The sequence below is a fragment of the Halichoerus grypus genome, chromosome 5 (genome assembly GCF_964656455.1).
Source record: "Halichoerus grypus chromosome 5, mHalGry1.hap1.1, whole genome shotgun sequence".
NCBI classification, from domain to species: Eukaryota; Metazoa; Chordata; class Mammalia; order Carnivora; family Phocidae; genus Halichoerus; species Halichoerus grypus.
Window position 1 is genome coordinate 126,565,979 of NC_135716.1, and position 15,103 is coordinate 126,581,081.

Here is a 15,103-nt window from a genome sequence, read left to right on the forward strand (position 1 = left end):
CCTAAGAGATTCTGATATGTTGTGTTTGGGTGTGGGGCAGCTTGTGAGAATTATAAAGTTCTCTAGTTGATTCTGATACACATAAAAGTTGGAAAATCACTTGAATAAAATATAAATCAACATGCAAGAAACTGGTTGCCTATATTCTTATATTCTTGGCTGTTCCAGAAGTTAGAAAATTAAGACAAAGATTAATTTGGAGACTTCTAATAATCATAACTTCTTCTGTATTTTAGATTCTTAGACTAGATGGGGCCCATGTATTACATTATATCTGCTGATCAGACCAAAAAATTCACTAGAGTAAAAGTGTTCACTGAACTATATGGAGGCACATTCTATAGTTGGCTATATTTTAAGGATATAACCCATGGGTAGAAAATCATAGGAAAAGAAATGCTATTTGGTTCAATATTTTTAAATACTTTACCACTTAGAGGAAGAATCTCTAAGTATATAAGTTTGAACTATATTATGGACTTAGTTCTAGTCAGAAAAAGTTTTCCCCACTAGTTTGTTCTTTGTGTAGAAGAGAGTAAAAATGAGCATTGTTTTTGAGGGAAAAAAATTAGAAGCTATTATCTTACGAAGCAATTAACTGCAAAACAATATTTTTCAAAACTTGCAGTTTAAGGCTTTTTGAAATACATTAAAATTTTACAAATATTTTTTAAAACTATGCTACCTAAATTGTTGATGGCAAAACAAAAGCAATTTTGAACAAATACAATAATTTATAAAGTGAATTGAGTACATACTACTTTTCAGGAATTTGGAGGTGAATTTGGAAATTCTGGATGAGGTTTTTTGTGTTTGTTTTTTTTTGTTTTGTTTTTTGTTTTTTGTTTTTTTTGGGTAAGTTTCCTATCCAAAAGAAGGTAAAAGTTATTTTTTCAGTCATGCACCTGAGAGGCATGCACTATTAGCAGAATATGACCTGGTACACAGAATGGGGTAATATTTTACTAACATAATAACAAGGGCTGCTTGTTTTCTCATAGGTATGTTTACAATAATGATGCCAAACTATGCTATTTAAAAAAATAAAAAGTTTTGAACTGCTGTAAAGCAAGTGTGCAGCAGATGGCGACGTTACTTCTCTTACAGTTTTGCTTTGATATTTACTCTGTGCCATTCTTCCTCCTAGTGGAAGATATAGAAAGAAACGATGGTTCTGCTGAAAGGCCCTATTACATGAGTCAGTCTCTGCTGAAGATTCTGAACGAGCCAAGTATGCAAACTAAGAAGCATTAGAAGTGCAAACTGTGGTCATCCTGCAGCGGTGTTACCTAATCTTCATCTGCTGTGTCTGCACAACACTAGTTTCATAAGTGCTTTGTGTTTGGAACACTGTATTCACCACCCTGTTGGCTTTTATTTGCATGTTTAATACCAAAGCTTATACTGTAATATGTGAAGCCATCAGAAGTTGCAAGGGAATTGTTAATAACATGGTACATTTTTATACTAAGATCTTTTGTTTTGTAATTCATTTTTAAATATAGTGGCTTGGATGTTTTGAAAACACTAGTGAATATGTTCATATTCTTTTAAATATTACATTGAAAAATGAAACGTTATTTAAATCGATAGCTCCTAATATATTTTTTAAATTACAACTAAAAGACTTCTGCAGGGAAAATTGGTCAACAAAGTGAAATAGAAAATTTTAAAGTTTTCCCTGCTCCTGTTTGACAGTAAATTGGTAAAAGGACTGCCTGCTCCAGATTTTGCTCTCTTTGAGTATAGAATGTTTCCTATTAAACAAATTGCCAATCATCCAGCCTTTACTACTTAGTCCTCTCTGACAAAGTGCCTTACTGGCTGTTTAATATTACCCAGATTTTGTGGGCAAATTTATAAACATTGTTAAAAAAAAAAAAAACCTGCAATGTTTAGTGATTGAAACAAGTCGTCTTGAATTTGTTTTCCTCTTAGCTCACTGGTTGGAAACCACTTGTCATTTCAGTATGTTTGATATCCTCACTATATAGAGTAGTTTTGCAGCATAAACAATTTCCCTTGCGCCTAGTGGACATTCATGAATGTGTACTACACGCAAGAAAAAAAAAGTGAAAGGATGCTTGTTTTTTTTGTTTTTTTTTTTTTTACTAAAAGTGAGAAGTTTAAAAAATCTAATCTTTTTTATGGTAGATCATTTCTCAGTGTTTACAGAGTTTGGAAAGGGACACTTTGAGAAATTACAAAGGGAAATTTTACCCCTGGAAAGGGTGCTCACAGGTGTCATGTACTGAATCGCTCTGTTTTAAATGATTGTTTATTATCATCAAGAAGTGTTTTATGTGTGTTATTTCCTTTTTTAACTTTTGATATGAAATAATCAGTTTGTTTATAATAACTTTTATTGTGCTAATATAAACAGGAACGTAATTTCTAATTCAATTTTAAGTAATTTTACTAGTATTACTAACTTTAAAGAAAATGAATTCAGTTTGTTACTCAGTGTTAAAGTATTCACCCCAAGGGAATGTCAGTCAGATATAATTTGTGAAAGCTTTGAGAATCAACAGTAAGTTATCAGCTTATCTATGATCACATTTATTTAAATGTGACTTTAGATATTCTTTTATGCCAAAAACAAACTCACATGAGCACATGACAGTCTGAGCTCTATAATCAGTGTGCTTCTGCTGTGCAGAAATATTAGGAACATATTGTCTAAATATCTTTGATAACTAAAATGTTTAATATTTAATGAAATTTGTTGTTACTCATCATTTTAAATGTTTTTTTCTTCTAATAAAGATTTAGATAAAAAAAAAAACCTGTCTTTTTATTTCTTTAAGCTAGAAAAGGAGAAAAGCTTTAGTTTTTAAAACCTACCATAGGCTGACAGAATCTTCTATCAACTAAAGTTTAATATCTAGATTTATCTTTTAAAAAATTTCCATTTTTCTCTAGCTGTGCATTGTCAAATAACTGAAACTGATAATTTATATAAAGTGAATAAGTCAAAACTAAATGGATAAGAGATGGATTTTTAAAACCCAAACAGTGGCCTAAATTAGTTGGTCTTTGTTTTAATTTACCAAAGGTTTGCTCAGTCCCTCATTTGGTTTTACCAACATTGGAAGAAGCAAATCTCATCATTTTAAAGGCAGGGATGAATTTAGAGAACCTTTAAAAATGAACACTAACAATAGTTTTCTAAGACAAGATTAAGTGTACCTATCACTGGCTTATCTTAAGCTAAAAGTTTTCTTACATCCAGCTCTTCCTTAACAAATGTGTAAGAACCTATTTTTTAATTGAATTATGTTAAATCTACAAAATTTTTCTTTAAAATTTAATGGGTTTCTTTCAATGAAAACATAAAAAATATTCTTGCAGTTTTCAGTGTTCTTTTAAAATGTTCCAAATCTAATTAGATGCTAATACAATTAATGATTCTTATTTAAAATAAAAATATAGTTCAGCTTCCAGAAGAAATCTAAATTCTGCTTTAAATCTTACTAACTCCTACTTTTAGGTGACAAAGCACTAATCCTATTTCTAAAGTGTTTGAAATTGGACTATGATTAGATTTTTCTGCGTTGCCTACAAAGTTTAAAAAGTTTGTGAATCCATACACTAAAATTACACTATTAAAGGTTCTGCAGAATCACCAGGCATAATGCAGTTATTATTTAAACTAATACTGGAAAACGGGCTCTGTTTAACAATTCCGTATTTTTCTTTTACTGTATAGCTGAACACTCATTCCAATGTATGTTCTTTCACTTTTACAAGTGGTGCCTCAGGAAATTGCTCTTAAACTCTAACCAGGCACAATAATTATCTCCAGTATTATCTGGTTCTGGACTGGGGATGCTTTATAAATCAGTCTTTGTTGGCATAAGGGGACAAAATTGAACTAAAATTATTATTGCAGACCATGGTATATGAAATGGTGTCTTGACATTTTTTCCAGTTTCTTGCAAATATTATCCTTAAATGTTTGTTTTTAAAATATAGCTATATGATTATAAGAATACAATTCAATAAATCACAGATGAAAAGAAATAGCTTACCAATATAGCAGGAATAATTTACTTTTCCAAAGTAAATTTCCATATATCATGTTTTTTTCTACTAGAACTAACATGGATATTGAAGACTTCTCTCAGGACCTAAGTTACTTCTGGCCCTTAGTGAGTCTATCATCTCCCAGAAAACAAAGCTATCCCCCATTAAAACAAATGTGATTGATTCACTCATGAAAATTGAGTACCACATTATACAAGGCTTGGACATCAGGATAATGTCAAGGTCATGGACCCTCTTAAATTTATCAGGTCAAATTAACCAACTTCTCCACAACTTTCCAAGAATAAAAGGTAGCTAAAACAGCACAGAATCTGGCAATATCTTCTCTAATGTTTTCTGTGCTGGGAAGACTGGGGGCTGTCATGTGACACATTTGAAAGCCATCAAATCAAGAGTGCAGGGAAGATGACAGAGTAGGAAGACCCTAAGCTCACCTGCTCCAAGGGATACAACCAGATAACACCTATTCAGTGTAACAACCCAGAAAAGAACCCAAAGACTGGCAGAACAGACTCTCCACAACTAAATGTAGAGAAGAGGCCACATCAAAGAGGGTAGGAAGGGTAGAGATGTAGTTGGGAGCTAAACAGACCCACAGGACTGTCTGTGGGAGGGAGGGATGCCCTGGTGTGGAGTGGGAGAGGAGCAGACCTTCACACCAGGCACACCATGCCAGGGGAACCTGCACAAGGAAGAGGAATCCTTGTAACATTTGGCTTTGAAAACCAGAGGGGCAGATTTTGTGAGTCTTACAGTCAGTGGAGCTTAAAACCTGGAACTTTAAAAATCAGCAGGCTGGCCTCTGGGAGAGCTAGGAGGGCAATAAGAATCTGAGTCCCTACCCTTAAAGAGACAACACAACAAATAGCCCCACAGAGATATACACAGATGCTGCAGTTTGAAAAATGTCTGGGCTATACAGGAGGGAGATTTGTTTACTAATCTCAGAGCATGTGCTGGAGGGGCAGGGATCTTTGAGAGATTTTGAGAACAAAATTCCTGGAGGGTGCCATTTCCCTTCCACGACTCCCAGTCTAGATACACAGACACCTGCAGGAATAAGCATAGTGTCCATACTCTCTACCTAGCTTACTAACAGGGTGCCCCACCATTGCACAGTTCTGCGGATTCACCCCCTCCAACTCAGCAGGAGTTTTGCCTGGCAGCTGTAGGTCCCCTCTCATAGCAAACCTGTATACTTTGCTGGCACCATGCACCCTGCTCCCACACTCTCCTGTGGAGTCGCCCCCTCTAGCCCTGTACCAGGAGTTTCTAAAGCAGCTCCAGGTCCCCTCCCACAGCAGATCTGTGCAAACTTTGCTAACACTGTGCATTCTACCCCTCATTCTCCTGCAGACCTGCCCCCTCTGTTACATCCTTTGCTGAAGCCCATCTAAAACAGTGCCAAAGCCTGGCAGTATGCAAGAACCCCAACAGGGGTCAGAAGCACTCCAAAGTGATTCCTGCCCCAGGGAGAGGGGAAGATAATCACCATTCCAACTGCAGCCCTAGCAAGGGGCTGGGGGCAGACTTATGGTCTGACTGTGGGCCCCCCCCACCAACAAAAGCTTCTCAGAGGAAAACAAGGGAAAGCACCCTGCAGTTTAGTGCTGTGACATCTCTGGCAAATGACTAACTAGTCTGATGCAACTCAAGCCCAAGACAGCCCCAGACTGGCCCACTAATGACACAGGTCCCAAACCCTGCCCACAACAGGGAAAGGGAGCTATTGCAAATGACTGGACTAAAGATAAATGCAGCTCAGCCACAATAGCAGGATGCACACAACACAGGAGACACTTCTGAAGCACCAGGTTCTGGGAAATGGGTGACATTGCACTGCAGGCCACTACTTTCAAGAGCAGGAGACATAGCTGATTTTCCTAACACATGGAAACAGACACAGAGAGCTAAACAAAATGAGACAGAAGAATATATCTCAAATACAAGAACAAGACAAAATCACAGCAAGAGACCTAAACAAAATGGAGATAAGTAATATGCCTGCTAGAGAATTTAAAGTAATGGTCATAAAGATACTTCCTGACTTAAGAAAAGAGTGGAGGCCCTCAGTGAGACCCTTAACAAAGAGAAAACATAAAAATTCATGAATCAGAGATGAAGACTCAATAACTAAAATTAACAATACAAAAAATGGAGTATGTAGCAAATAGAGGAAGTAGAATTGATCAGTGACCTAGAGGACTGAGTAATGGGAAGCAATCAAGCTGAAAAAGAGAGAAAAATTAATAATAATAAATAAAAATAGATTTAGGGACCTCAGTGACACTATCAAGCATAATAACATGCTCATTATACAAATCCCAGGAAGAGAAGAGAGAGAAAAGGGGCAGAAAATGTATTTCAAGATATAATAGCTGAAAAAATCCCCAATCTGGGGAAGGAAACAGAAATCCAGATCCAAAAGGCACAGAGAGCACCCAACAAAATCAACCCAAAGAGGTCCACACCAAGACACATAGTAATTAAAATGGCAAAAAGTAGTGATAAAGAATTTTAAAAGCAGTAAGAGAAAACAGTTACATACATGGGAAACCTCATAAGGCAATCAGCTGATTTTTCAGCAGGAACTGCAGGCTGGAAGAGAGTGCCACGATATATTCAAAGTGCTGGAAGGGAAGAATCTGCAGCAAAGAATATGCTATGCAGCAAGGCTATCATTCAGAATAGAAGGAGAGATAAATAGTTTCCCAGACAAACATAATTAAAGGAATTCATGATCACTAAATGATCCCTACAAGAAATGTTAAAGGGACTTAGCAAGTGGAAAACAAAAGCCATAAGTAAGAGTAAGAAAAATATGAAGCACAAAAGCAAAAAAAAAAAAAAAAAAAAAAAAAAAAAAATTAAGTATCTCTGTAAAAATCAGTCAAGAGAAACACAAAAGGATATAAAATATGATACCAAATATCTGAAACATGGGGGGAGGAGAGTAAAGAATGAGTTCAAAATTAAATGACCATCAGCTTAATATAGATTGCTATATACAGAAAGTGTTATATGTAAATGAATGGTAACCACAAATCAAGAAATAGTAATAGATATGCAAAAAATAAAGAGTAAGGGATCCAAGAATTTTGCTAAAGAAAACCAACTAATCATGGGAGAAGACAGCAAGAGAAGAAAGGAACAGAGAGGAACTACCAAAACAGCCATAAAACAAATAACAAAAGGCAATAAATACACACATATCAATAATTACTTTGAATGTAAATGGACTAAATACTCCAATCAAAAGACATAGGGTGACAGAATGGATAAAAAAGCTGGATGCATCTATATGCTGCCTACAAGAGACTTGCTTCAGACCTAAAACACTTACAGATTGAAAGTGAAGGGATGGAGAAACATAAATCATGAAAATGTAAGTAAAGAGAAAGCTGGGTTACCAATACTTATATTGGACAAAATAGACTTTAGAAAAAAGATGGTAACAAGGAACAAAGAAGGACATTACATAATCATAAATGGTGCAATCCAACAAGAAGATATAACAATTGTAAATATTTATGCACCCAACATGGGAGGACCCAAATACATAAAGCAGCTAATAACAAACATAAAGGAAATGATCAATAGTAATACAATAATAGTAGGGGACTTTAACACCCCACTTACATCAGTCCATAGATCATCCAAACAGAAAATCAGCAAGGAAACAGCGGTTTTGAGTGACACAATAGACCAGATGGATCTAACAGATGTATTCAGAACACTGCATCCTAAACAGCAGAATACACATTCTTCTCAAGTACACATGGAACATTCTCCAGAAGAGATCACATGTTAGGCCACAAAACAAGTCTCAAAAAATTCAAAAAGATAAAAGTCATACCATGCATCTTTTCTGACTACAATACTATAAAACTAGAAATCAACCACAAGAAAAAATACGGAAGGAAAACAAACACAGGAGGTTAAATAAAACGCTACTAAACAATGAATGGGTCAACCAAACAAAGAGGAAATCAAAAATATATGGAGACAAGTGAAAATGAATACACAACAGTCCTGGGGCACCTGGCTGGCTCAGTCAGTTAAGTGTCCAACTCTTGGTTTCAGCTCAGGTCCTGATCTCATGGGTCATGAGATTGAACCCTGTATTAGGCTCAGGCTCAGCAGGAATCTGCTTGGATATTCTCTCCCTCTTCCCCCTTTCCCACTCATGTGCTCTGTCTCTCTCAAATAAATAAATAAAATTAAATTTAAAAAAAGAAATAAAGACAACACAACAGTCCCAAATCTTTGGGATGCAGGAAAGGGTGTTCTAAGAAGGAAGTTTATAGCATTACAGGCCTACCTCAAGAAACAAGAAAAATCCCAAATAAATAACCTAATCTTACACATAAAGGAATGAGAAAAAGAAGAACAAAAAAGTCCAAAACCAGCAGAAGGAAGGAAATAATAAATATCAGAGCCAAAATAAACAAAAGAGAAACTAAAAAACAAAACAACAAAAACAATAAAACAGATCAATGAAATGAGGAGCTGCTTCTTTGAAAAGATCAACAAAATCAATAAGGTTTTAACTAGACTAATACAAAAACAAAAAGAGGACTCAAATAAATAAAATCATGAATGAAAGGGGAGAAATAACAACTGATACCAGAGACATACATAAGACTGTAAGAGTATCATGAAAAAAATATATGCCAACAAATTGGCAACCTAGAAGAAATGGATAAAGTCCTAGAAATATATAACCTCTGAAAATTGAATCAGGTAGAAACAGAAAATGTAAACAGACAAATTACCAGCAATGAAATTGAATCAATAATCACAAAACTACCAGCAAACAGAAGTCCAGAGCTGGACAGCCTCACAGGTGAATTCTACCAAACATGTAAAGAAGAGTTAAAACCTGTTCTTCTCAAACTATTCCAAAAAACAGAAGAGGAAGGAAAACTTCCTAATCCATTCTATGAAGCCAAGATTTCCCTGATACCAAAACCAGATAAAGACACTACAAAAAGGGAGAACTACAATATCTCTGAAGAACATAGGTGCAAAATTCCTCAAAAAATATTAGCAAACCAAATCCAACAATATATTAAAACAATCATTCATCACAATCAAGTGGATGCAATGGTGATTCAATATTCACAAGTCAATCAATGTGATACATTGTATCAATAAAAGGACAAAAATCATATGATCATTTCAATAGATGCAGAAAAAGCATTTGACAAAGTACAAAATCCATTCATGATAAAAACGCTCAGTAAAGTAGGACAGAGGGAACACACCTCAACCTAATAAAGGTCATCTATGAAAAACCCACAGCCAACATCATACTCAGTGTTGAATAACTGAGAGCATTTCTCCTAAGGTCAAGAATAAGACAGAGATGTCTACTCTCACCACTATTATTTAACATAGTACTAGAAGTCCTAGCCACAGCAATCAGATAATAAAAAGAAATAAAAGACATCCAAGCTGGTAGGGAAGAATTAAAACTCACACTATTTGCACCCAACATGATAGTATGTACAGAAAACCCTAAAGACTCCACCAAAAAACCCTAGAATTGATTAATTAATTTTAGTAAGGTTTCAGGATAAAAATCAATGTAAAGACATCTGTGGAATTTTTATATACTAACAATGAAGCAACAGAAAGAGAAATTAAGAAAGCAATCCTATTTACAATTACACCAACAATAATAAAATATCTAGGAATAAACTTAGCCAAGGAGGTGAAAGACCTGTACTCTGAAAACTATAATGCACTGATGAAAGATATGGAAGAAGAAAAAACAAATGAAAAGATATTTCATGCTCATGGATCAGAAGAACAAATGTTAAAATGTCCATACTACTGAAAGCAATCTACAGATTTAATGCACTCTCTGTCAAAATACCGACATTTTTTCACAGAACTAGAACAAACAATGCCAAAATTTGTGTGGAACCACAAAAGACCCCAAATAGCCAAAGAAATCTTGAAAAAGAAAAACAAAGCTGGAGATATTACAATTCCAGAATTCAAGATATACTATAAAGCTGTAGTAATCAAAGCAGTATGGGACTGCCACAGAAATAGACCCACAGATAGACAGAATAGAATAGAAAGCCCAGAAATAAACCCACAATTATATGGTCAATTAATCTTTGACAAAGAAAATAATATGCAATGGGAAAAAGACAGTCTCTTCAACAAATGGTGCTGGAAAAACTGGACAGCTGCATGCAGAAGAATAAAATTGGACCACTGGCTTACACCATACACAAAATAAACTCAAACTGGGTTAAGGAGTAAATGTAGACCTAAAGCCATAAAAATGCTAGAAGAGAGCAAAGGCTGTAATATCTCCAACATTGGCCATAGCAACATTTTTCTAGATACGTCTCCCGAGGCAAGGGAAATAAAAGCAAAAATAAACTATTGGGACTATGTCAAAATAAAACGTTTCTGCACAGCAAAGGAAACAATCAAAAAAACTAAGACAACCTACTGAATGGGAGAAGATATATGCAAATGACATATCCAATCACGGGTTAGTCTCCAAAATATATAAAGAATTTACACAACTCAAAACAATCCAATTTAAAAATGGGCAGAAGACATGAACAGATATTTCTCTAAAGAAAACATACAGATGGCCAACAGACATGCAAAGATGCTCAATATCACTCATCATCAGAGAAATGCAAATCAAAACCACAATGAGATGCCACCTTTCACCTGTGAGAATGGCTAAAATCAAAAACACAAGAAACATGTGTTGATGAGGCTGTGGAGAAACAGGAACCCTCATGCACTACTGATGGGAATGCAAACTGCTACAGCCACTGTGGGAAAGAGTATAGAGATTCCTCAAAAAATTTTAAAATAGAATTACCATGTGACCCAGTAATTCCACTACTGGGTATTTACCCAAAGAATATGAAAACACTAATTTGAAAAGATATAAGCATCCCTGTTTGTTTCAGCATTATTTACAATAGCCAAATTATGGAAGCAGCCCAAGTGTCAATCGATAGATGAGTGAATAAAGAAGTGGCATATATATACGTATTTCATTTAGGAGTGTACTCCCTACATCCAATCCATATCATTGCAAATGGCAAGATTTAATTCTTTTTATGGCCTAGTAATATTCCTACACAATATACTGCTAAGTGAAATAAGTCAGTCAGAGAAAGACAAATACCATATAATTTCACTCATATGTGAAATTTAGGGGAAAAAAAGCAAAGAAAAAAAGAAACAAACCAAAAAACAGACTCTAAACAACAGAGAACAAACTGATGGTTACCAGAGGGGAGGTGGGTGGGGGGATGGGTGAAATAGGTGAAGGGGATTAAGAGCACACTCATCATGATAAGCACTGAATCATGTATAGAATTATTGAATCACTATATTGTACACCTGAAACTAATATAACACTGTATGTTAATTATACATAATAAAAATTTTAAAAAAGCAATCAATTTTCAATTTTACCATTTGAAGTCACTAACTTTTTTTTTAAATGCCTTATTTCTTTTTGCCCAGTCCTTTATATCTACTATATAAGTAGATCTATGAAATAATTTAAGGAAGTGGAGAAAATAATCTTGTGAATGAAGTAAAATGCCCTTCTACTGAAGGCTTGCAAATATGGGCATGTTAATATTCTGGCCCTCTGGTATTAAAAAGCACTGTGTTTTGGGGCGCCTGGGTGGCTCAGTCGGTTAAGTGTCTGCCTTCAGCTCAAGTCCTGATCCTGGGGCCCTGGGATCGAGCCCCAAGTTGGGCTCTCTGCTCTGCAGGGAGTCTGCTTCTCCTTCTGCCCCTCACCCTCGCTTGTGCTCACTCACTCTCTCTCTCTCAAATAAATAAATCTTTAAAAAATAAAATAACGATAAAAAGCACTGTGTTTTAAAAGGAGCGGGAGAAGCTTATCAAGGAAAGACGTTCCATTTTACATGTAAATTCAAGGGAGCCCAGACTTGATTCATTGTTAGATTAACCTTGAAATCTCTACATTTTTCCAGCCAGATGAATGTGTCCTGCTGCAATAGTGTCTGTAGGGTACAGAAAGGAAAATGAAAGGAAGATGTTGGGAAAGCATTGGTATCCAAGGAGAGAATAGAAAAAAGTTAAGGATAGATTTAAAAAGTCTCTAATAGGGTTCAAGAAGGCAACATTACAAAAGTGGGGTGCCTTCTGAATGCAATTCATAAATCTATTGAAAAAGAAACAAATTAGAAGCCAATAATAAATAAAATATTTTCCATCTTCTGATAAACAACATTGAAACATTATAATAAAACCAATCACATAGATGTTTTTAGCCCAAGCAAACAAAGAAAAAAAGAATGATGTCCCAACATGATTTATGATTAAGGGATTAAAAAACATCTGCCTCTTTTACTCAGTGCTCCTGTATGTTAGCCAAAGTTTTACTGTTATGATAAGTTGGTGTATTTTTTCTCTTCACTCCAACTCACTCTCTACATCTCATTTCTCCTTGCCTATAAGAAATTGAAGCTCTAATAAGGTCTTTGAAAGGAAATGGGGTTGGGAGAGGAAAAGGAAGAATAAAAATGAAGACTTCCACTAGAAGTCTGGGTTGTGCTATAAAGTATCAGGTTCGGAATGAGTTCTGAGCACCAGGGCACCAGGGATGGCAAATGACAGAGACCAGGAGTAGAGCACAGTGGCTGTTAGGATGAGCTTTAGAACCAGGTATCAGGTAAGCTTTGATTCCAAGTTACCCTGTTACTACATGACCATGGACAAAGTGTTTAACTGCTCAGCTTTCTTAGCTGGAAATGGCATCATGTGCATCGTGCCTGTGATTGAGAGGGCCTAATGCACAGAAACACTCCCTGCCTAGGTAGCCATTAATGATGTTCTCTTGACTGAGGACTTTCCATGTCCTTGATGATTTAACTTTACCACTCCCTTCTATCCAGCAGGCAGTTTATTTGAGCCTCTCTGAGAAGCCGGTGAAGGGCATCATAGTAGTGGGGGCCTCTTCCCATCACCAACCCCACAGCCAGGCCAGAGTAAATGTCCTTGGTACATGGGTGGCTCTCAATCCTTCCCTGAAGCTTCATTCCAAATCCCACATGAGATGTCCTTAACAAAGCTTGAATTCTTGGCTTCCTAATGCAGACCCTTTTAGAGTAGCCAAGGGAAATTTCACTGAGATTTCAGCTCTTCTGACTCATACTTTGTCACTATCACCTTCCTCTTTTATTCTAAATTCCAGCATTAAGCCAGGTTTGTGAAGTTGGCAATTTGGATGGCATTTCTGCGGTCTCTTAAACTTTACTTGTTCTTTAGGTAATGCTGAAAACCGATAACATTTCAGTTTAATGTTGCACAACTGAACAATTTTAGCCTTCAAAATTGGGGCCATAGAAATGCACTTTATATGTCTGGTTGGTGGCTTTTCTCTGCAGATGTTGCTCCATGAGTTTCTGTAGATCTATGGAAGATCTTTCATTCTACTTCCCTACACTGGGTTCCTATGCAGGAAGCCCTCAATAAACTGCAGGTTTTAGGCCTTTCTTGGGGACTGTTTCAGGCTTCTATGAGGGCTCCTATTTTCCTGAGGCAGAACAATATGGCCCCACAAATCTTAAATAAAATCAGCTGAGAAAGAAATCATGCTTAAAAGCAAGTATTCCTTTTCTTTTGGCAGGTCCTAATTAGTTTTGGTGGCCATTAAAAAAAAAAAAGGAGTGGCTAGAAATCATTTTATGCCATGTCATTTAAATAATTAGTGTTCATTTCAACTTGCCATGTAAAATGATGAATAAGCAAATCATTTTGCCATCTATAACATGGAACCTTAAATACCGGTGTGTTGTTGGAACATGGCACCAAGAGAAATCAAACTACTATAATATTTTGGAAATTGTACAATCATGTTCTTTTTAATAAGGCTTGCTAAAGTATCAGGGTATTTTCAGACTGCTAATTTAGCATTTATATGATAGAAAGAGGTAGAGAATATCTGAGCACAAAATGTTTCCTAATACAAAAAGTACATGTGAAAGGAACAAAAAATTTGGTACAAAACATACTAAATGTTAAGAATGTTCCCACATTTTCCTAATTTATAATTTTAAAATTAAATTATTTCTTGAATTTTTAACTTGAATTTTTTTGGAAAACAAAGTTGTTTTATATTTGCTGCTATTTGGAACTTCTTTTTTAAATGATTTTTGTTTGCTCCTGACATAATCTATTGTCCTTGTTCTTGTTTTGCATATATGAGTCTTGGGCATATAAACTGTTCTTGAGCTGGTTTTTATCAAGTGTGGGCCATTATGAAATAGTCACTCTCAAATGGTACTTAACTTAAAAGCAGAAAATAAACCACAAATAGGGAGGCCCCTTGATGGGCTCTGATTGCCTCGGAGCACTATGCCTGCAGTGTGTGTGCTTGCACGTGTGCAAGATGGGCAGATGCGTGTGTATTAAGAGCGTGGTATGGTGTGTGTGCCTGACAGACAGGAGAGCATATGAGTCCAATGCGTCTATTGTTAGTGTCCCAGAAATACGAAAACAATCTCTATAAGAAGCTTAGCCAGATACCAAAATTACCTTAAGATGAAGAACAGAAATAAGAGCCAATCTAAAATGTTTCCTATTATGTTCTGCTATCTCTCCCCAAGCCACTGAAAACCCTCATTAAGTTGAGAACATGGTGATTTTGGAGGGAAGAATGGTACTGACAATCTTCAAAGGGAAGATTCACAACTATGGCAGCACCCGCTATTTGGCTGACATTTGTTCTCCAGCCAGCTTTTAGCTGAATTCACATTAAAGTGCGCCATGTGTATTTCATTCAAGCTCCAGAGAATTGGAATTCCTGCCAGTACCACCCAGTAAGCCCCTGAAGAAGCAGCTGCTTGATCCAGGATGTGCTTACATCCATGCAGAACTGCTCCAAGAATTTTTCCCACCTGGCACTGACCACTTGAATATCAAGCATCTAGGAGGTGTCCCCAGTCCTCAAAGACCCCAGAGTACTGGCAGTGGTCCTCACAGGACCCAGAAGCAAATGCAGGGGAATAGATCCTGCCACAAGATC

The 15,103-nt window shown here is 36.1% G+C and overlaps 1 protein-coding gene across 2 annotated transcripts in view; it reads left to right on the forward strand.

The window, feature by feature from the left end:
- The window catches only part of SLC44A5 (solute carrier family 44 member 5), a 350,669-nt gene extending 348,740 nt beyond the window's left edge, over positions 1-1,929 (forward strand). For both annotated transcript variants that reach the window (XM_078072903.1, XM_078072904.1), the window contains one exon: positions 1,148-1,929. In XM_078072903.1, the coding sequence (XP_077929029.1) occupies positions 1,148-1,254 (107 nt within the window). In that variant the 3' untranslated portion in view covers positions 1,255-1,929. The remainder of the gene's footprint in view (positions 1-1,147) is intronic.
- Positions 1,930-15,103: the final 13,174 nt, after the last annotated feature.